Source organism: Oncorhynchus kisutch, linkage group LG29 (assembly GCF_002021735.2).
Source record: "Oncorhynchus kisutch isolate 150728-3 linkage group LG29, Okis_V2, whole genome shotgun sequence".
Taxonomy (NCBI): domain Eukaryota; kingdom Metazoa; phylum Chordata; class Actinopteri; order Salmoniformes; family Salmonidae; genus Oncorhynchus; species Oncorhynchus kisutch.
In genome coordinates this window covers 22,957,357-22,978,814 of record NC_034202.2, presented here as the reverse complement: position 1 = coordinate 22,978,814, position 21,458 = coordinate 22,957,357, and the positions used below count along the sequence as shown (strand labels likewise).

The following is a 21,458-nucleotide window of genomic DNA, read 5'->3' as shown; positions in this document are numbered from 1 at the left end:
TCCTTTGTACTGGTTTTGCAAAGGAAAATGGTTTCTTGGGTCCTATATTTACCTGTCCCAAAGCACAAAGATATCAAGTTATGATACTATAAGTGGTTGGATGATAGAGAATTAAAGGTGACCTCAGTTGCCGTCAAAGGAAATGGGTCTATCAACTGCTTTAAAAGATGGGAACATATGCCTTGTGTTCTACCTGTGTAATCCTACATGCCTTGGTGTGACTGAGATGCTATACTTTAGCCTCCTTCCTTATAATGTTTTGACAATGACATGGCCCAAAGACTGTCCAGTAGCCATGACAATGGGAGCAGCAGGGTAGAGCGTGAGAAGAGCAAGGAAGAAACAGCCTTTTCAGGCATCATCCCCAGGCTCGCCACCTCACTGTTTACCGCAGCATTGATCATCCTCTGTTGCCATAGAAACTGCTTAGCCCCAATCCGCCAGCCTCCCTGTGTCACACATGGACCACAGAGCTCATGTCTGCTTGCATACCTGCCAAGGGATGGAGGGAATATAATCTGCAAGGGCAACCTAATTTCACATAATGTGCAGAATCACTGCTGGATATTCTATGCTGGTATGTGGCCATTGCTTAATTTTTGTCATGCTGCAACAGCTACACTGTTGGATCTTTTTATAATGGAAGTAAATATTGGGGCCAACATCTAGACTATTGCCTTGTCTTCAGCTCCACCACCTGCTGTGATGATATAATGACCCAAACAAGGTGTGTGGGCTACAGGCCTATATCATTATCAACCACAGGAGACAGAGCTAGTGGTGAGTTAAAGTTAGCCCCTGTATATACGGTATATCGTTTGACATTCTTTTCATAATTTGTTTTACATACACCAGAATGTACAAACCACTTGTGAGGTAAATCATTTGAGGGTTTAGAATGTGTGATGTTAAGAGAGCGCACAGAAAACCCCTCCCTGACATCCCGCCCCTCCCGCTGACCTATTTGTTATGTCACTGGCCTACTACAGTGTCCTTGGATGACTGACCTATCGTCGATCATAAACAATTTGCATTTCATCATAGTAAATTGGACGAGCAATCCAACGCATACATGGATGAAGAAATGGTAAATTACCTACTTAACTAATGAAATATGGAAGAACTACAAGTAGCCTATGGGATTAATGGCAGTATGGTTAAGTGATTAGAATGATCTAGGCCTAATTATCTAGGGTAACCATACAATGAGCTCACTACCCATTGATAAAAAAAATGCTGTTTAGTCTTTCAACCAATTAATCTGGTTGTCAGATCCAAACCAGTTTTTATTCTGAGCCAATCAGATGTTTTTGGCCTATGGTGGTTTTGAAAAATGTAGCAACTCTGTGCACTTTCCTGATGAAGTCTACGGCTGAGCCTCTTATCAGCTAGTTCCATGGAAACACTGACTTCTATGGCCTTTGCCAAGGTCAAAATACTTTCTGTTAACAGTCTCTTTTGTGCGGCTTCACTCCGTATGCCACATAGTAGTCTGTCTAATGGTGTAATTTAGAACATAAATAAACTCAGAGAATTGTGAGTTAAATTAACACAGCAGCAAACATTCTGCAGCGATACGCCATCCCATCTGGTTTGCGTTTAGTGGGACTATCATTTGTTTTTCAACAGGACAATGACCCAACACAGGCTGGGTAAGACCAATAAGGAGTGATGGAGTGCTGCATAAGATGACCTGGCCTCCACAACCACCAAACCTCAACCCAATTGAGATGATTTGGACCGCAGAGTGAAGGAAAAGCAGCCAACAAATGCTCAGCATATGTGGGAACCCCCTTCAAAAGTGTTGGAAAAGCATTCCAGGTGAAGCTGGTTGAGAGAATGTCAAGAGTGTGTAAAGCTGTCAGAGGCAAAGGGTGGCTACTTTCAAGAATGTCAAATATAAAATATATTTTGATTTGTTTCACACTTTTTTGGTTACTACAGGATTCCATATGTTATTTCATAGTTTTGATGTCTTCACTGTTATTCTACAATGTAAAAATAAAAACCCTTGAATGAGTAGTGTCCAAACTTTTGGCTGGTACTGTATGCAAATGAGATATTTCAGTACCTCATTTAATAAAATGTGCTAAAATTTCTAAAGACATGTTTTCACTTTGTCATTATAGGGAATTGTGTGTAGATGGATGAGGAATAAAAATCTATTTAATCCATTTTGAATTCTGGCCGTAACACAACAAAAGATTCTAACCATTCTGTATAGGAGTTCCACTGCTCAATACTTTTATCAAACTGTCCAATGATTCCGACAATTCCAGCCATTTCTTGTTTCTCAATAGGCTCCTGATTGTCACTCACTTCAATATTATCCTTAACCACGGCAATATTTTCCTCAGGTGATCTTCATTAATTTCACTCACAAGTTCTCATTTCCCGCTGCGACGTCCGTCTCGAATCATTTTCTGACATCCATGAGTTGTGCACAACGTATATCCATAACAGTTTCACAGCAGCATCACATTACCTTGGATGGAGTAGACGGTGACACAGTGCGAGAGCCAGAACCCTGAGATCCATCAATGAGATTTGGAGTCCTACAGTGTATGGTCGATTTAGATCTATGGCCCTGTCCAATCTGGTCGATTTAGATCTATGGCCCAGTGACTCCTGTTTGCCTGTTCTGACCATAGAGGTCGAGGACTCATCTTTGTATTGGTGCCATTATAGTGTGACAGCACCAAAAGATGGACTCAGATTAATAAAGTACTCTCTCTATTTTGAAGTAGTTAATTTTCTTCTTAATGATTGGCTGATCGCTCCTGATGACCCGGACTCCAACAGAATCACCAGGAGGGATCAACCAATGAAGTTGGAAGTCCCACCCAGTTGGCTACATTAACATGGTGGAAGCCCTCAATGGCACTGCCCACGACAACATGGCTTTTTGATAGAGGCCTCTATGGTTTTGGGCCCGGTGTCCAAAAGCATCTTAAGGCTAATAAATTAATCGTTAGAACCATAGGTCATATGATTATAAGATGCTTTTGGGAAACTGGGCTGTGATCTGTCTACTACTCTGGATATCACTGGCTGCTAGTAATATCTGTTGAAGTCCAAACCACTCCTCTGCACAGGTCTGCAAGCATATTGGATGATTCTTTAACTGTTAAAAAAATAAAAAATAATAACTCAATGATGACTGATGGTGAAACTAAAGAAGGAATACATGGCTGTGGCCTAAGCTTTTTTGACTGCAGATTTTATTATTATGAAGAAAAAAAACCTGCAGATATCTAAAATGTAAAAAACACATTCAGTAAAACAGTGAATGTAAAATTCCCACTGAATAATTTACATACACACATAAAACAATATTCAGAAACGTAAACAAATTTATATTAAAATTGTGACTAAATAAAACACTAGTAAAACAAGGAAGTATCTCCTTACAATTTGTTTATAAAAACCTGGTTAACGCTTGACAGAATAAGGTACAGTTAACTCATTCAGATGGGCAAAAACAACAAATAGCAGCTTTGAATGAACTCCCTCCATCACATGGGTTATGAATCTGCAACAGAAACAAAAATAGCATAAGTCAGTTTAAATCACTGCTTAGCTAAATATTCTACACGACAAAGACATGTCTGGACACAATATATTGCACAATGCCTTGTTGAGCCCTGCTGGCCAGAACTATGGCTAGAAACATGCATATAAATTGTTAAGGTTTTTAAAAACAATTCTAATAAATACAACAGTTGGACAATGGTTTACATTTTAAAAACGAATCAGATGTTGACTGAATTATAGCACAAAGTTCAGGGATTTTGGTGGGAATTCAGGTATTAAACGTGTCAAATTACACTTCTCTTTTCTTAGAATGCACTCCAATATATATTTTCTAATGATATTAGGTATGTTTAAAAAAAATATATATATTTAAACATGTTGCATTAACTTCTTCTTCCATTTTCGTTTTTGGCAAAAAAAAATTACCCATTTGAAGCGGCCTATTTCTCAGGCCCAGAAACTAGAATATGCATATAATTGTCAGATTAGGATAGAAAACACTAAAGTTTCCAAAACGGTCAAAATATTGTCTGTGAGTATAACAGAACTGATATTGCAGGCGAAAACCTGAGGAAAATCCAACAAGGAAGTGCTGTTTTTCCTGAAAGCTCTCTGTTACATTGGATGCCTTGTTTCCATTTAAAGGGATATCAACCAGATTCCTATGGCTTCTTCAAGGTGTCAAGTCTTTAGACATAGTTTCAGGCTTTTATTTTGAAATATGAGCGAGAAAGATCACATCGCGTCAGTGGATAGCTGGGTGTTCGCAGAGTTTTGCTTGCGCAACAGAGTGGGGCAGCCATTGTCTCTCCCTCTCCTATTGAAAAAGCTATAGTCCCGGTTGATATATTATCGATTATATATTTTTAAAACAACCTGAAGATTGATTATAAAAAACATTTGACATCTTTCTGTGGACATTACGGATACTATTGGAATTTTCGTCTGCGATGTCGTGACCGCTCGAGCCTGTAGATTTCTGAACATAACGCGCCAAACAAATGGAGGTATTTTGGATATAAAAATAATCTTTATGGAACAAAAGGAACATTTATTGTGTAACTGGGAGTCTCGTGAGTGCAAACATCTGAAGATCATTAAAGCGATTTCATTTATTGCTTTTCTGACTTTCGTGACCAATCTACTTGGCTGCTAGCTGTTTGTAATATTGTCTACTGAGAGAGATGTTCTTACATAAACGTTTGTTATGCTTTCGCCGAAAGCTGTATTGAAATCTGACACGCCAGGTGGATTAACAACAAGCTAAACTGTGTTGTGCTATATTGCACTTGTGATGTCATGAATATTAAATATTAGTAATTTCATTTGAATTTGGCGCTCTGCAATTCAGCGGGTGTTGATGAAAATGATCCCGCTAACGGGATAAGTGTGTCAAGAAGTTAAACTAAAGAAAATTATATGTGCCTCATTTGTATAAATGCACTGGGTATATTTGCATATATTAATATATTAATAATGGGGTGGAACAGGGCAGCAACCACCAAAACCGTGCTCTGTTTAGGCCCACCTGCACGGCCTAGACTGCATCACTAATTACTGTCGTCACATTCTGTTGCATAATTAAACAAGTGTCAATAGCAGGATACCCTCTTGAAAATCAACAGGCATAATCTAGAGCCAAGCGTATCTATACATACTTTACATGGTTTGCGAGATCAGACGCAATATCACTATAATTTGTGTTCATTTTCAGCAGTTGCTTTTATTTCAGCGCCTCTAGTTTGTAAATATTTCAACTGTACAATTTTTTATTAATTTTTAATTAGTGAAAAAAAATGTACATCCATCAAAATAAAGTTCTTTCTTCTCTTTCTTGCGATGTAAGTGTCGAGATGTGTTAAATCGCCAACAAAGTTTTAGCATTTTTCTCGATGCAACGGGAAAACAACACATTCCATTGAGCCCAGTTCAGCCATTACCGGGGTGTCTTTGACAGGTCATTACAAACATTTCCGCGGTCGTAACATTATATAATTTCATTTTAGTCCTGCAACATTTTAGTCGCAGGACTAAAATGAAAGCAATCAATTCAGCAAGGTTTACGTGACAAGTGGATTCTGCACCCCACAGAGGAAACAGACGGCTGAAAAAGACAGATCCTCAGGTGGGCGGGGTATGCGCGTAGCTACTATGACCTACCTGTCCTCCTCCAGGAGGGCTTGGGTGTACTGTGAGAGACGGCGGGGCTCTGTTCCTGGACATCTGAAAAGTGCTGCAGACACAAGACAGAAAAGATCACAAATGCATCCACAATTCTTTATTAATGCAGATTAATGAACAGTCGGGGCACAGTACTCCAGCATGAATTGTGTCAGTTTGGCTATGTATTCAGATAATCATGGTTCAGCATAAAAGTCAGGTCCTAAAATCAACCCTGAGGTTCTGAAATGATCTGGGTTGGAAGAAAACAAAGACAGGGTTCAACCTATGATCTGGGTTGGAAGAAAACAAAGACAGGGTTCAACCTATGATCTGGGTTGGAAGAAAACAAAGACAGGGTTCAACCTATGATCTGGGTTGGAAGAAAACAAAGACAGGGTTCAACCTATGATCTGGGTTGGAAGAAAACAAAGACAGGGTTCAACAAAGACAGGGTTCAACCTACATTGTATAAATTCAAAAAGCCCATTTGATAATAGTGAATAATGAAGTAGTATGTTACGTCATGACAAGTTTTAAAGAATAGGCCTACAAGTGTAGCTATTTTAATGGTTTAACACCATATACTGACTGCCATCTATACGCAGATGTAACTGACCCAGTTCTAGCGATAGACCAGATGTGCCCAGTCAGTTATATAGACCCTGACATTCCAAGAAGATGTTTGTGTAATTTTATTGAGAAATTAGCTGAAACTGAGAAATTATGACTGACTGGATCCAGCATTAAAAGGATACTTCGGGATTTTGGCAACGAAGCCTAAGTCTCCCATCCATCTACCCTCTTCCCTTTCCTCTCACCTGTTGGATCTGCTGGATCTCCCTCATAGCCAATCGGATGGAAGGATACAACCGGGGAAAGGGCCTGCTCTTGCGGTCCCGCTCATCTCCCCACGCTCTTCCTCTCTCCCCATCTCTGAGCTTCCCTCCCAGGGCCTCCCCTCCTCCTTCAGCCTCGGCCCGGTGTCTGCGGTCAGATATCCGCCTGAGGACAGGGGGTCTCTGGGCCTCCAGGGCGGGGTTCTGCCCCGGAGGCAGGAAGAGCTGCTGGAACTCCAGGTGGACCTGATCCGGGCTCAACTCGCCCTCCTCTTCCCCAGACACGGTGCTCCTGCGGTCAACCACGGCCAGGTGATCCAGGCCCTTCAAGTCCTCGTAGTCTGTATTGTGGTCACATGTCTGGAACAGAATAACATTAGTGCATAAAATGTTTGATTATCCATTCATAATGTACAGTATTACACACAGGTCCTGCCAGAGCCTGTGCCAACAGTGAGTAAATTCCACAGGAGCCAGACCCTAAAGGGGTGCAAGTGCTGACCTGTCCACAGGAGGTGGTGAGCAGCTCGTTGAAGGGCTTGATGCCCACCCGGCTGTGGTGCTGCACCAGGTCAGGCAGGGAGGGGTGGGCTTTATCCTCCCCCAGGATCACATACTTCCCGTTGGACTGCATCTCAATCATGTAGTGCCTACAGCGGTTTGCCCCCCTGACATCGGATAGATGGAGAGGACAGAGGGTAAAGGGTACATATCGGTCAGACAGGAGTTAGGGGTTTAATGTCTTATGTCTCACGCTATAGCGCCGGGTCGTTTTCAGCACACTGTAGTAAAACAATTGAACGAAAAACAAAAATCCCTCTAATGGGGACAAGTTCAGTTAGTACCTCCCCATTCCAAATCTATATCAAAACGTTTACTGCCTACTGAACACAACCCTGTCTTCTGTTCTTGTTTCTACTCGTCTATCAACCCCTTTCAAATACACTTAACTGCACCCTTCCTTAAGGTGACCACTGATCTAATGTGATGTGATGAGAACCAGACCCAGTAGGGAAAGGTCATTTGGATCCAGATAGTCATCCGTAGTCTTACTTGTATGTTAGTGTGTAGCCCTCCCGGCTCTGTCCTACACGAATCAGGAAGCAGCCTACAGGCTTGTCTGTCATCAGATCCTCCGCTTGTCTGGAGAGGAGACATACACAGTGCGTTTAAAACCACCCTGAAATCTGAAGTGTGTATTACTATCCTCGTTGGTCCTGGACAGTAAAACAAGGGCAATTCTCCCTCGTGGGGACATTTTACAGGTCCCCATGAGGAAAAGGCTATTTCAGGCTTAGAAGTTTGGGTTACAATTAGCGTTAGGTTTAAGGTTTGGAAAATAGGATTTTTAATGTCAATCAATTATAGGTCCCCACAAGCATGGTAAAACATATGCTGTGTGTGTGTGTGTGTGTGTGTCGTCCTGTCTTACTGACCTACGTGTTATCATGCCATGGAACCAGCAGGGGAAGGCACCGTTGCGGACCACCTTGCGAGCCTGCGTCTCCTTGAACCAGCGGATGTTGTCCCTTCTCTTCTTGCTCCTCTCCCTGGCCCGCTCCTCTCCCCCCACCTGGCCCATCAGCTCAGCCAGCTCACTGTGCACCTCCAGGTTGTCAAAGGGAGTGGCCTGGGAGAGACCGAGGGAACCGTATAGGGTCAATCTTAGGGTAGTTTAAGGCTCAGTTTAGGGTTCTATTCAATCAGATCTCATTAACCAAGATCCGCATAGTGGTTGTTTTGGCGGTGTCGGAACTGTGTTACAGCTGACCAATCCATAAGCAGCTCCTAGAATTATACCTAAAGCGGACATTGCCATTGGCTACATGGAATCGTAATAAGAGAAATCCAACACAGCCATCTTTACAAGTTGGAACACTGGAATGTGAGATGTAATCTACACCTCGATTAGGCTGATATAAATCCTCATTATTTAGTTTAATGATTTTTTTATTGAGTGTCTTTATTTCTATATAGCCTACACTTTCCCGTTCTGAACTTCTAACGTGAGTGGGACGCTTTAGGCTTTATGACAATGATGAAGAGCAGCAGCTCACCTATTGGACAACTCCAACGCTTGATTTGATTGAATCTAGGCCTTAGTCATCAGAGAGTAGGAGGGGATGTCAGAGGAAAGAGTGGGAGGGCGATTGTCGAAGAGTACAAGATCAGTCAATAGCAGGTTTCAACTAACATGCTGTCTATGGGCTAGCTAGCACCAGAGATCGAGAGACTAAACATGAGATTACTTTGTGAGAATTACTTTTCACTGTTTCAAGTTAATTAAAGGTTACCAGGGTCTTGAGTGTAGAAATGTACCATCGAGGACCACTTTGGAAACAAGCATTTTAAATAATACTTTCAAGTGATACCCTCTGGGTCCACATTGTTTTTGTATGTCTGTTATCCAAAATAAATTCATTTCAATATGGCCCACCTCAAACTGTTTGTTGCGGGGCCGGGGGACAGGGGCCAGGTGGGCAGCTGTGGGCATGATGGAGCGAGGCCGGGGCTGAGGCTTCTTCCTCCTGGGTAGGGGCACGGGTGGAGAGACGGGCCCTGAGACACACACACACAATACTGTTGATACAGCACTAATAGGGCTGCATATGTTGAGTGACAAGGATCCTTACAGTGCTTAAATATTCAAGACATCATACAGAAATGTCTTTGACAACAAGCATGTAGAGGGGTAGAGAGGTTAAGAGCAAAAATAGAACAGTGGTAGGGAGAAAGAGAACAAGTAGGGGATTGGAGGGAAGGTGAGCAAGAGTGAGATGAGGGCAAAAGAGAAAAGGAAAGTGATCTTCCTTCTACTTACTCTTGTTCTCCTCCTCTAGCTCCTCCTCCCTCTCTCTCTGAGCCTGCCTCTGTCTGCTCACCTCCAACAGTAGGGACAGGTACTTCCTCCTGCAGCGCAGAGAGAGGTAGTCTGCAGAACACAGCAACAGAGACAATGTGAACAGAGAGACAGAGGGGGGGAGAGAGCCAGAGAGGGGAGATACAGTGAAGAGAGATTACTACATTACTACTGAATGACATGGTAAAGAACCACATTCCGTCACAAAATGACGCAACAGTCATTACAGGCCTTGAAATCAAGATACCAGTATAACAGGGAAACTATCATCCATCTTACAGGGTTGTGGGGAGTTGCAACACAAATACTGCAGGTAGCACTTATAACACCAAGTAAGGTGCTGATGGCAATGTCTGAAATACATCATGATGGGACATGATTCAACAATGTCAACGTCATCTACCTACCTGCAAGATTTTCTAGCCTCAGGCCTGAGTTTAAAAGCAGTAACATCTCACAGAGGCCAATGAAGCTGTTTGACAGACATTTGAGAGACTATGTTCCAGATACTATTGATGAGTGACCCTCACTTTTCTGGATGACAAGTGCTGCTTTGCCCATTCTCTCCAACAGCCTGGACAACTCCTCCTGGTGCCAGTACTTAAAGAACAGACGAGACGACCTGCCATAGTGAGAGACAATGTTTGAACAGTGTTCATAGATATTAAGTACTATTTGCAGGGGGAATTGTTGCATAGAGCACTGTTATAGTCGAGAAAGATTGAGATTACCACTTAACTCCAGTAATAATTAATCCACATTCATAACTTTGGGACATTTCTAAAGAACAACACAGCAGTAGAAAGCAGGAGCTGGGGACCAAGAGGGTGAAAGAGTGCAACTGAGATAAAGACCTCTACTCAATATAAACCCTGAGCTGACCTCCCAGTACAAGCCACTGCCTGTTCACCCCGCTATCATCCAGAAGGCGAGGTCAGTACAGGTGCATCAAAGCAGGAACCGAGAGACCGAAAAAAAGCTTCTATCTCAAGGCCAGACTGTTAAACAGCCATCACTAACATTGAGTGCCTGCTGCCAACATACTGACTCAAATCTCTAGCCACTTTAATAATGGAAATTGATGTAAAAAATGTATCACTAGCCACTTTAAACAATGCCACTTAATATGTTTACATACTCTACATTAATCTCATATGTATATACTGTACTCGATACCATTTACTGCATCTTGCCTATGCCGTTCTGTACCATCACTCATTCATATATCTTCATGTATCCTTTATCCCTTTATACACACACAAGTGTAAGGTAGTAGTTGTGGAATTGTTAGGTTAGATTACTCGTTGGTTATTACTGCACTGTCGGAACTAGAAGCACAAGCATTTCGCTACACTCGCATTAACATCTGCTAACCATGTGTATGTGACAAATAACATTTGATTTGAAGCCAATGACAACGCTAACCTGTTAACTGAAGAATGAGCTGCTTTTGACAGACTGATTTTCACTTGACTGATTTGAGTTTTATAAGACTTGAAATTGAATGTTGGAATCTAGGAGGCAGCTACCTAAATGTCTTGAAACTGAAATCTTATCAACACTATTACCTCTAGCGTAAACGCATGAAACATCTGATGAGTATAGCCTGAATGACATGCTTTGATGAACGGACATATTATAAAAATAAATATTTTTACAGGAAGATTCAGGAGTAAGTAAGTTAGTCTTCTAGGACTGAATTAATTTAACACAACAAAAGCAACTACTGTAGACTTACCCACACTTCCAGCCATGTATCGCAGTCGTGTTGAGGATGGACAAGCAGCTGAAAAAGACCCACAAACCACACAGGTTACATTTGATAAGATGTAACAAAACACAGCTACAAAGATCTGTTCAATATCTCAAATGGACGTTGATGTATGTCATCTTTTTTAAATTGCTGGAATGAGAGCAAGTGTCTTTATACATACCTTTCCTTGGTTAGTGGTAAATCTGGCTTGATCAGCAGAATGTTATATCTGAAGACAGAGAGTTTAGCATGGTGCAGCGAAAATAAAACGGCAGTGTACAGAAATATTATGCATACAAGTTTGTGTTGGTCAAGATTATTATACAAATAATGCAAAGTTTGATAAAAATATATAAATTCACACACACACACACCTCTGAGCAAATTCTTTGAATGAGGGTCGCCAGGAGAAGCCATCTCTTCGTATCCTGATGGTTTCCAGCAGGCCGTTGTATCTTAGCTGGAAAATATTTAATTATTCTTAGTTAACATTTGAATATGTTCCACAGAGACCAAACAGAATCAGGTGTTACTGATGGCCATATTAGGGACCTACTGGACTTATTTGAAACTAAATGCAATCTCAAGGCTGAACAGCAGGTGGCGATGTAACATAATGCACAGTTATGATGATTATTGTTTAAAACGGCCATCTGTGGTTTGTGCAAGCAGCTCCAGAATGATAACTATTCTGGCTAGTCTTGAACTAGTCTTGAACTAGTCTAACTTATGGAGGGCAATAGATCTACAGCACAGAGATCTCAATGATGAACATTGTAAAAATCTGTATATTATGCCCCTATAACCACATACATGGGTTGTGCCACAAACATAGTGCCTTTTGCATGCCTTTGATATTTTAAGTAGAAATTGAGCACCAATATTGAATTGTAAAAGCCTGTTATATTAAATATAGTGTCCTTTAATATAGACCACATGGAGAATTCAACAAATTAATAAAACATCCTTTAAAATTATTTTATTTAAAAGAAGCCCTGTATCACTTCCAGGAAGATTTTAACCCACTTAACCCAAACATGTATCCAAGTTTCATCATTGTAAAGCCTTGGTTATTTTGTTGCTTTGACAAAGTAATTTCTGAAGATTATTACTTATTTCATGTGATTATTGATTGATTTACATCTGAACTCATTTTAATATGGTAAAACTATTTTTTAAATAATTGCTTAATAGTTCAATAAATCATACAGTAAAAGCAGATGAGCTGGTTCTACTCTACCTGGCCATTTCCTGGTGTTTTGTGGAGGTAAACGGAGTGGACCCAGCAAAACACGTCAACCCTGTTACCCATAGACAGACCGGCTAGAAATGCTTTAAACTTGCATTTAAATTATTCCCTGTTGCACACACCAAGCTTCCATACCCCTGTCACAAGGGGATTTATTAATCATTTAAAAATAGTCAACCCTGTTACATTTGGCACTTCCTTTTTTTTGAGATGGGAAAATTAGTTTTTTTTATGAAGTTGAACATGTGCTCTTTATGACAGAATGTAAACATTTTGTGAAATAAAAATATTTACCAAGTTACACATCTCTAAAGTCACCGTATTGGTGGAATGACCCACATATGTAATGAAAAAGACCTTAAATCAGCTTTAACAGACTATTCACAGTAATTAATTAACAATAGTTCCAGTTTGACCATTGTCCACCCACCCGCCAATACTGCATTGTACTGTTTTATCAGTTCAGCCCTAGACAAACAAATTAAAAAGCACTACAGATGAGGAGGAGAGACGAGGGAAGAAAGACCCCTGGTGTCAGACTAGACAGCAGTGTTCACTGACAGGGCAGAGTATTGACCGGCTTCATTGTGCCATCAGGGCTACACTAACCCTCCCCTGGGGCCAAATCCACTTCCTATGAACATCATCAGACAGTCACACACTGACCCACTAACCTAGTACCTAGTCCCAGGGCTGGCAGCAGAATGAATCCGTTGGACGGGCCTTTTATTTAAATAGGCGTGCACATTTTCACACAGAACATTCTCGTTTCTCAAAATCATTGTCACGTGGTTAATCATACAAATCTGAAGTAAAATTATTTAAAAATATATAAATTCAACTAAGGCGAGAGCACCAGTCTCTGCCATATGGACACATTGATCCATTTGCAAAGGATGTTAACCTCTCTAGGATATTCAGGAAGGTAGCATCCCACCTTAACAACAGCCAGTGAAAGTGCATGGTATTTCATACCATTTCAAAGATAAACTTGTTGTAAATCCAGCCAGTGTCCGATTTCAAAAAGGCTTTACGACGAAAGCACAAAGGATTATGTTGTCAGTACCTAGTCACTGAAAAGCAAAGCCATTTTTCCAGCCAAAGAGGAGTCACAAAAAGCAGAAATAGAGATAAAAATGAATCACTATCCTTTGATGATCTTCATCAGATGACACTCATAGGAGTTCATGTTACACAATACATGTATGTTTTGTTCAATAAAGTTCATATTTATATCCAAAAATCTCAGTTTACATTGGCACGTTATGTTCAGTAGTTCCAAAACATCCGGTGATTTTGCAAAGAGCCACATCAATTTACAGAAATACTCATAATAAACATTGCTAAAAGATACAAGTGTTAGGGCCTCCCGGGTGGCGCAGTGGTTAAGGGCTGTGCCACCAGAGACTCTGGGTTCGCGCCCAGGCTGTCGCAACTGGGAGGTCCGTGGGGCGACGCACAATTGGCCCAGCGTTGTCCGGGTTAGGGAGGGTTTGGCCGGTAGAGATATCCTTGTCTCATTGTGCACCAGCACACTCCTGTGGCGGGCCGGGTGCAGTGCACGCTAACCAAGGTTTCCAGGTGCACGGTGTTTCCTCCAACACATTGGTGCGGCTGGCTTCCGGGTTGGATGCACGCTGTGTTAAGAAGCAGTGCGGCTTGGTTGGGCTGTGTATCGGAGGACGCATGACTTTCGACCTCCATCTCTCCCGAGCCCGTACGAGAGTTGTAGCGATGAGACAAGATAGTAGCTACTAACAATTGGATACCACGAAATTGGGGTAAAAAAATACAAAAAGATAAGTGTTATGCATGGAATTTTAGATCCACTTCTCCTAAATGCAACCGCTGTCAGATTTCAAAAAACCTTTACCGAAAAAGCACACCATGCAATAATCTGAGTACAGCTCTCAGACAACAAAACAAGCCATACAGATATCCATCGTGTTGTGGAGTCAACAAAGTCAGAAATAGCATTATGAATATTCACTTACCTTTGATAATCTTCATCAGAATGCACTCCAAGGAATCCTAGTTCCACAATAAATGTTTGTTTTGTTTGATAAAGTCCATCATTTATGTCCAAATACCTCCTTTTTGTTCACGAGTTTAGCCCAGTAATCCACATTCATGAGGCACGAGCAGACAAAGTCAAAAAGTTTGGTTACGGTCCGTAGAAACATGTCAAACGAAGTATAGAATCAATCTTTAGGATGTTTTTATCATAAATCTTCAATAATGTTTCAACCGGAGAATTCCTTTGTCTGTAGAAATGCAATGGAACGCAAGCTAACTCTCACATGAACGCGCGTGGTTAGCTCATGGCACTCTGGCAGACCCATGACGCTCTCATTCCCCCCTCCACACAGTAGAAGCATCAAACAAGGTTCTAAAGACTGTTGACATCTAGTAGAAGCCTTAGGAAGTGCAATATGACCCCATAGACACTGTATATTCGATAGGCAATGACTTGAAAAACTACAAACCTCAGGTTTTTTGCCTGCCATATGAGTTTTGTTATACTCACAGACATCATTCAAACAGTTTCAGAAACTTCAGAGTGTTTTCTATCCAAATCTACTACTATAATATGCATATATTCGCAACTGGGCCTGAGTAGCAGGCAGTTTACTCTGGGCATCTTCATCCAAGCTACTCAATACTGCCCACCAGTCTCAAAGAAGTTAAGTTGTGAGGTTACTGTGTGAGGTGAATAAAACATTTGTGAAAAGCTCAGCTTATTAGTGGTGGACGCGGTGAGTTAAGACAATCAGAAATCATACATTGCCAAATGGGCACTGTATTTCTCACAAGCGTAGCAGGTTGTGAACTTTGCAAACAATTTTTCCACTCCGGGAAAGAGAACAGTAAATGAATAACCAAATGACTGAGGATTAACAGTATATTTACTGGGCCTACTGGTGACATATGTAATGGGGAATTGATTCATTTAAAAAATATATAAAAGAACAATCAAAAGGGCAAACAACGCCCATAAGGAAGCCATGAAGGCACATGAATTGTCAGGAGACCACTGAGTACATTCTGGAGGAAGTACTTTGAATGTTTTTATTTAGACAGTAGGAATTATAGAATTTTGGCAAAACATCAGAAGCCATTATCCTAACAGTGCACTGTGCACTTGCCAACTTTCCTTTCACAAGAGTCTGAAACCAGAGCTCTGTATATAACGACAAGATGCTCATGTCTCCACCCTAACAATAGGAGACGTTGTCCCAAAGGCGGGAACGCAGGCGACAAGCTTTAGGTCTGCATATTATGCCCATAAAAACACACAGGGCATATTCTGGACAGATTTTGGTGCGAGCGAGCCCACCCACTTGCTTCGCCTCTTCCCCTCTGCTGAAACTCTCACCGGAGAAAGCATCTTAGTGAGCGAAACAGCACCCCTCTGTCTTACTATATGTAGAAATAGTATGACATGCCATACTCTTTTGGTCCAGACAGAATCAGATGCATGGTCTACACATACTGAGACAGATGGGCTCGGACGCTTTATCTGAGATTGATGAGTCTTTGTCGGCGCGTCTTAGTCAAATAAAGATCGATATTTCAATATGTTTTTTTGGACAGGCAAGGAGGTACGGTAGGGCGGGCCCCCTATGGCCCTGACCTAGACCCTGTTACTGCTGCTGCCTAGTCAACCCCTGGTTGCCATACTGGGGACTGAGTCATGTTCATTAGGACACACCGGAGCAAAACATTTTGCTACGGAAAAGGATCAGTCCGATTTCTTCCATATTGAACACAACCCTGACTCTGAAGTTCTACACTCTTAGGATCAATACTGTGTTATAGATAGCACTGACAATTATGCACCGTTCACATAGCTTTTGTAATTCACCTTTGCTTAGCTTTTGAAAGCATAGATGATTCTGAAAAAGGGTTCAACGTTGAGGGCATAAACGTACTGGTGTTGTATCAGTAGGCTTGTGCACCCTTCCCAGGAAGTAATCTACAGTAGCTAGGGGAAATACTAAAGCATTGGATGATACCTGGTTCATCTTCAGTGTAAGGTAGATATGAACAGTGCAGTATCTGAAAGGATATGATATATTGGTTCTCACCTGGTCCATGACCCTTTTGTTGTCCACCTGGTCAGGAAGCTTGTTGCCATTAGGTTTAATGCAGCGAACAAAGTGAGGACTGGCCACAAACATCTTCTCCATCAGCACAGCCAGAGAGTGCTGCAAGAAAGACACACATACACATTGTGGAGATTACTAACTTATCTGTGCATCTTTATTTTACAGCAGTTCAGTCTATAGGTAGGCATATTTAGGATTTTCAGTTTGGTTCATACTTAGTGCTCAGACATTATGAAACCAAATGCTCAGAAATAAGAGGTTTATAAAGCCAGATGTGCTATATAGAGTCAACTTCCATCTTACCTTAAACTGGGCCCCCACCGACTGTTTCCTAGTTGAGTTAAAGTTGTCATCTGCCTTTTGCATGACCTAAAGGAAAAAATATTAACATCCTTTAAACCCCCCCAAAAATCCACTTTATGCCTCTGACTTGTACTGTAAGAAAGGTCCAAATATGGCCTTGCTGTTAGTTACCAATAATTATTCTACAGAAACTGTCCGAAAAAAATGACAATGCCGACCTTCGCTTTGCGTGGCATCAAGGTCCCTGTCCTGGAGATTGTGGCTGAAGATACATCAAATAGAAATCGTATGAATATTAGATATGAGATGCCAGACAGACTGTGATCAATGTTTTAAACTAGAACAATGCTCAAACTAACCAGAGGCTGTACATGTTATGGTGGTGTGTTCAGATAAGAGTCAGCATGTATTATTTATTAATACGTACTACATCATTTTCTAAAGAGGTGTATTTGTCCGGAAGCTCTCATTGGGAAGCAGCAAACGTCATTGTGTATCAGCTCTGATTCATGTCAAGCATGTGTACACAACTGATTTAATAGCTACAGTTGAACAAATCACTGTGCAAAAAGACAAATAAGAGATTGCATCAGAAATAATGGTTCCTTTCTGGCTAAACGAAGAGGTGTAGAACAGACACATTCAGATGGCCTCACGTACCGGCAAAAAGGACACTGAGTAGAGGGGTGACACTGTTGATGAAGAGGTCTCTGATGCTGGCTGGGATGGTATCTCTGTTCATCTCTAGGAAGCCTCCTCCATTATACTGGACCTGGACACAGGAAGTACAGAACACTTACACTTCATTTGAAGTCCATATCTACAATGCTTCATAAACACACTCAATTAGTTATTATGCAGTCATAATGTAGTATAAGTGTAGTTCTAAACAATAGCTTATAAATGACCTATATCAATACTCATAGTGCATTATAAAGTACTATTATAAAGGAGATATGTAACCTCACCTTCCCAGCATAGTGAACCGCAGTGAAGAGGGGGCTGTGACTCCGGACCACCTCATAGTGCATTATAAAGTACTATTATAAAGGAGGTATGTAACCTCACCTTCCCAGCATAGTGAACCACAGTGAAGAGGGGGCTGTGACTCCGGACCACCTCATAGTGCATTATAAAGTACCATTATAAAGGAGGTATGTAACCTCACCTTCCCAGCATAGTGAACCACAGTGAAGAGGGGGCTGTGACTCCGGACCACCTCATAGTGCATTATAAAGGTGGGTATGTAACCTCACCTTCCCAGCATAGTGAACCACAGTGAAGAGGGGGCTGTGACTCCGGACCACCTCATAGTGCATTATAAAGTACCATTATAAAGGAGGTATGTAACCTCACCTTCCCAGCATAGTGAACCACAGTGAAGAGGGGGCTGTGACTCCGGACCACCTCATAGTGCATTATAAAGGTGGGTATGTAACCTCACCTTCCCAGCATAGTGAACCACAGTGAAGAGGGGGCTGTGACTCCGGACCACCTCATAGTGCATTATAAAGGTGGGTATGTAACCTCACCTTCCCAGCATAGTGAACCACAGTGAAGAGGGGGCTGTGACTCCGGACCACCTCATAGTGCATTATAAAGTACCATTATAAAGGAGGTATGTAACCTCACCTTCCCAGCATAGTGAACCACAGTGAAGAGGGGGCTGTGACTCCGGACCACCTCATAGTGGGGGCTGCTTTTAAATTTACTGTTCAACTTGTCCACAAAGTCTCTGTCTGATGCCTTAGGGGACAAATAGGGAAAAGAGATTCGAATTAATACACAACAATTTATATCAGGGTTGGGGTCAATTTCATTTCAATTCCAGTCAATTCAGGAAGTACAATGAAATTCTGTAATTTGGTGTACTTTCTGAATTGAGTGGAATTGAAATAGAAGTGAGCCCATCCCTGATTAATACAGAGATGTATGGGTGTATGGAGACCACTACAGTACCTGAGGAAAGGCACTCTGCTCGTCCAGGAGAGAAAGTATCCCAATAGGTTTAGTAAGGATCAGGTCCTGTGGGAGAGACACACATTAGTTGTATATGAGACAAGGAAAAACACCTAAACAAACACATTCTATTGTGAAAATGCATATTTGGGTTAATCTAGCCAATTGTTAACTGGGTAAAACAAACATGGTACACAACTTCATATGACTTTAAAACAGAAAATTCTCACAGTACAATGAGAATATTTTGTTTTCCTGAAGATTGGTTAACAAGGTTTCCAGGTTTTTATTGACTAGGGCCCCTACACTGTAAAATATAGTGCTCAGTAGGCATTAGGACAGAGTGGGTACACAGCAAATTACCTGTGGATCCAGGTTGTGCATTACTCGCTCTAGGTCCAATCCTAACTTGAGGTAGAATTCTTCCCACAACTCCTAATGTGTCCATCTTATCCCATAACTTACAGACAGGCTCTACTCATACCTTCAGCCATGGACAGGGACACTATTTTCTGCCAAATGACACCAGATGCTTCTATATAGACAAGAAGATGATGCCACAGGCTGAAAGCTGAAGTGCCTATTAAGCTACTGGCATGTGACTGAACACTGCCCCGTCAGCATTTCCACTTCCTGGGGTCTGCGTTCTTTTAGATCTGCCAGACTCACAGTGGGTTTACACAACCTGTCTGTGTTATTACTGAGAGAGAGGGTGAGGTAAACAGAGTGAAAGGGAGAGCAAAAGAAGTATGCGATAGAGAAAGGGTGTAAAAAGGGGATGCAAAAAAGGCTGAGAGAGAAAAAGAGTACTACTGTAAGTGATGAGGGGGAATAAGAGTACTACTGTAAGTGATGAGGGGGAAAAAGAGTACTACTGTAAGTGATGAGGGGGAAAAAAAGAGTACTACTGTAAGTGATGAGGGGGAATAAGAGTACTACTGTAAGTGATGAGGGGGAATAAGAGTACTACTGTAAGTGATGAGGGGGAAAAAGAGTACTACTGTAAGTGATGAGGGGGAAAAAAGAGTACTACTGTAAGTGATGAGGGGGAAAAAAGAGTACTACTGTAAGTGATGAGGGGGAATAAGAGTACTACTGTAAGTGATGAGGGGGGGAAGTAGGTTGTGTCTTTTTACCAGGATAGGCTTGTTGTCTTTGAAGGAGATCGTCTCCCACTCGATGCCCTCTTCCTTGTATTCATTCTGCTCCATCAGAAAGATGTGCTGCAGGATGACAAATGCATACAAAGACGCATGAACGACTAAAAACAGAAGGACAGCAGGTATTTCCAGTTTCCTTCACAAGAGCTTTGGTCACAGGGAAACAACTTTCATTGGATCAATCTGCTTTGTCCAATCGTTTCATGAGAAGATGGCACATTCAATAGTGTGTGGCCTTCAGTCACAAAAACGCCAACAGAAGCCCTGAAGCCCTATGCAGTTGTAATCTAGTGATCCGACAGCAGTAAATCATAAGCAGATTCCTATGGCATTTGACCCAAATGTATTCAGTGCTCAAATGGACAGGCCCCAAAAGGTAAACTGTAATGTTTACTAGCAGAGAGTAGTCCACAGCAGTGTGACTAGTACAAGTAGACTCTCTTTAACTCCAGCATCCCATGCATACAGTACAGTGAGCTCCAAAAGTATTGGGACACATGTTGTTTTGGCTCTGTACTCTGGCACTTTGAAATAAAGATGATATAATGACTATGAGGTTAAAGTGCAGAATGTCAGCTTTAATTTGAGGGTATTTTCATCCATATTGGTTAAACTGTTTAGAAATTACAGCACTTGTTGTACATTGGTCCCATAAAACATGGGGACTAAGGTATTGGTACAAATTCACTTATGTGTATCAAAAGTTTAGTATTTGGTCCCATATTCCTAGCACACAATGATAACATCAATCTTGTGACTCTACAAACTTGTTGGATGCATTTGCTGTTTATTTTGGTTGTTTCAGATTATTTTGTGCCTGATAGAAATGAATGGTAAATCATGTAGTGTCATTTGAGACACTTATTGTAAATAAGAATAGAATATGTTTCTAAACACTTCTACATTCATGTGAATGCCACCATGATTACGGATAATCCTGAATGAATTGTGAACAATGATGAGTGAGAAAGTTACTGATGCACAAATATCATAACCCCAAGACATGCTAACCTCTTACCAATACAATAACAGGGGAGGTTAGCATTTTTTTGGGGGGGGTGTGATATTTATGCCTCTAACTTTCTAATTCAGGAATATCCATAATCATGGTAGCTGATACAATGAATATTAGGTTAATGTGCAGACTATCATTTTAAATTCAAAGTGCTGGAGTACAGAGCCAAAACAACAAGAAGAAAAAAATGCACTGTCCCAATACTTTGAGCTCACTGTATGTACTGTAGGCCAGCTCACCTCAAATTACATGTTTTTCTGAAGCCTTCCACTGAAAAATAACATTTAAAAAAGAGACACTAATAGGCGTTTATAGCCATTTCAAAAAGCAGAACCAATTGCAGATTATGTTTGGATTCCTGTTCCTCTACGAATACTAAATAAAGAGACAAGCTGACCACGTGTTTCTTTTAAGTGTTTGGGTCTTACGTTAACAAACCCTACAGGCTGTCATTTTAGGGGACTTAAATAGAGAATCACTTCTAAGGGACCCAAGATGACACGGCTACTTCTATGTG

At 41.3% G+C, this 21,458-nt stretch overlaps 1 protein-coding gene across 3 annotated transcripts in view; it reads right to left on the bottom strand.

The window, feature by feature from the left end:
* Positions 1 to 3,203: 3,203 nt before the first annotated feature.
* Positions 3,204 to 21,458, bottom strand: part of LOC109874052 (myosin-IIIb) — a 45,790-nt gene continuing 27,535 nt past the window's right edge. For 2 of the 3 annotated variants that reach the window (XM_020465801.2, XM_020465802.2), the window contains 19 exons: positions 19,903 to 19,989; positions 18,767 to 18,832; positions 18,440 to 18,553; positions 17,468 to 17,579; positions 17,026 to 17,069; positions 16,808 to 16,873; positions 16,484 to 16,603; positions 11,521 to 11,606; positions 11,328 to 11,375; positions 11,132 to 11,179; positions 9,924 to 10,015; positions 9,355 to 9,465; positions 8,971 to 9,092; positions 7,970 to 8,163; positions 7,587 to 7,676; positions 7,036 to 7,201; positions 6,516 to 6,893; positions 5,695 to 5,767; positions 3,204 to 3,532 (listed from right to left, as the gene is read on the bottom strand). In XM_020465801.2, coding sequence (XP_020321390.1) covers positions 3,525 to 3,532; positions 5,695 to 5,767; positions 6,516 to 6,893; positions 7,036 to 7,201; positions 7,587 to 7,676; positions 7,970 to 8,163; positions 8,971 to 9,092; positions 9,355 to 9,465; positions 9,924 to 10,015; positions 11,132 to 11,179; positions 11,328 to 11,375; positions 11,521 to 11,606; positions 16,484 to 16,603; positions 16,808 to 16,873; positions 17,026 to 17,069; positions 17,468 to 17,579; positions 18,440 to 18,553; positions 18,767 to 18,832; positions 19,903 to 19,989 — 2,025 coding nt within the window. In that variant the 3' untranslated portion in view covers positions 3,204 to 3,524. The remainder of the gene's footprint in view (positions 3,533 to 5,694; positions 5,768 to 6,515; positions 6,894 to 7,035; positions 7,202 to 7,586; positions 7,677 to 7,969; positions 8,164 to 8,970; positions 9,093 to 9,354; positions 9,466 to 9,923; positions 10,016 to 11,131; positions 11,180 to 11,327; positions 11,376 to 11,520; positions 11,607 to 16,483; positions 16,604 to 16,807; positions 16,874 to 17,025; positions 17,070 to 17,467; positions 17,580 to 18,439; positions 18,554 to 18,766; positions 18,833 to 19,902; positions 19,990 to 21,458) is intronic. The other variant, XR_002252661.2, reaches the window with a different exon arrangement.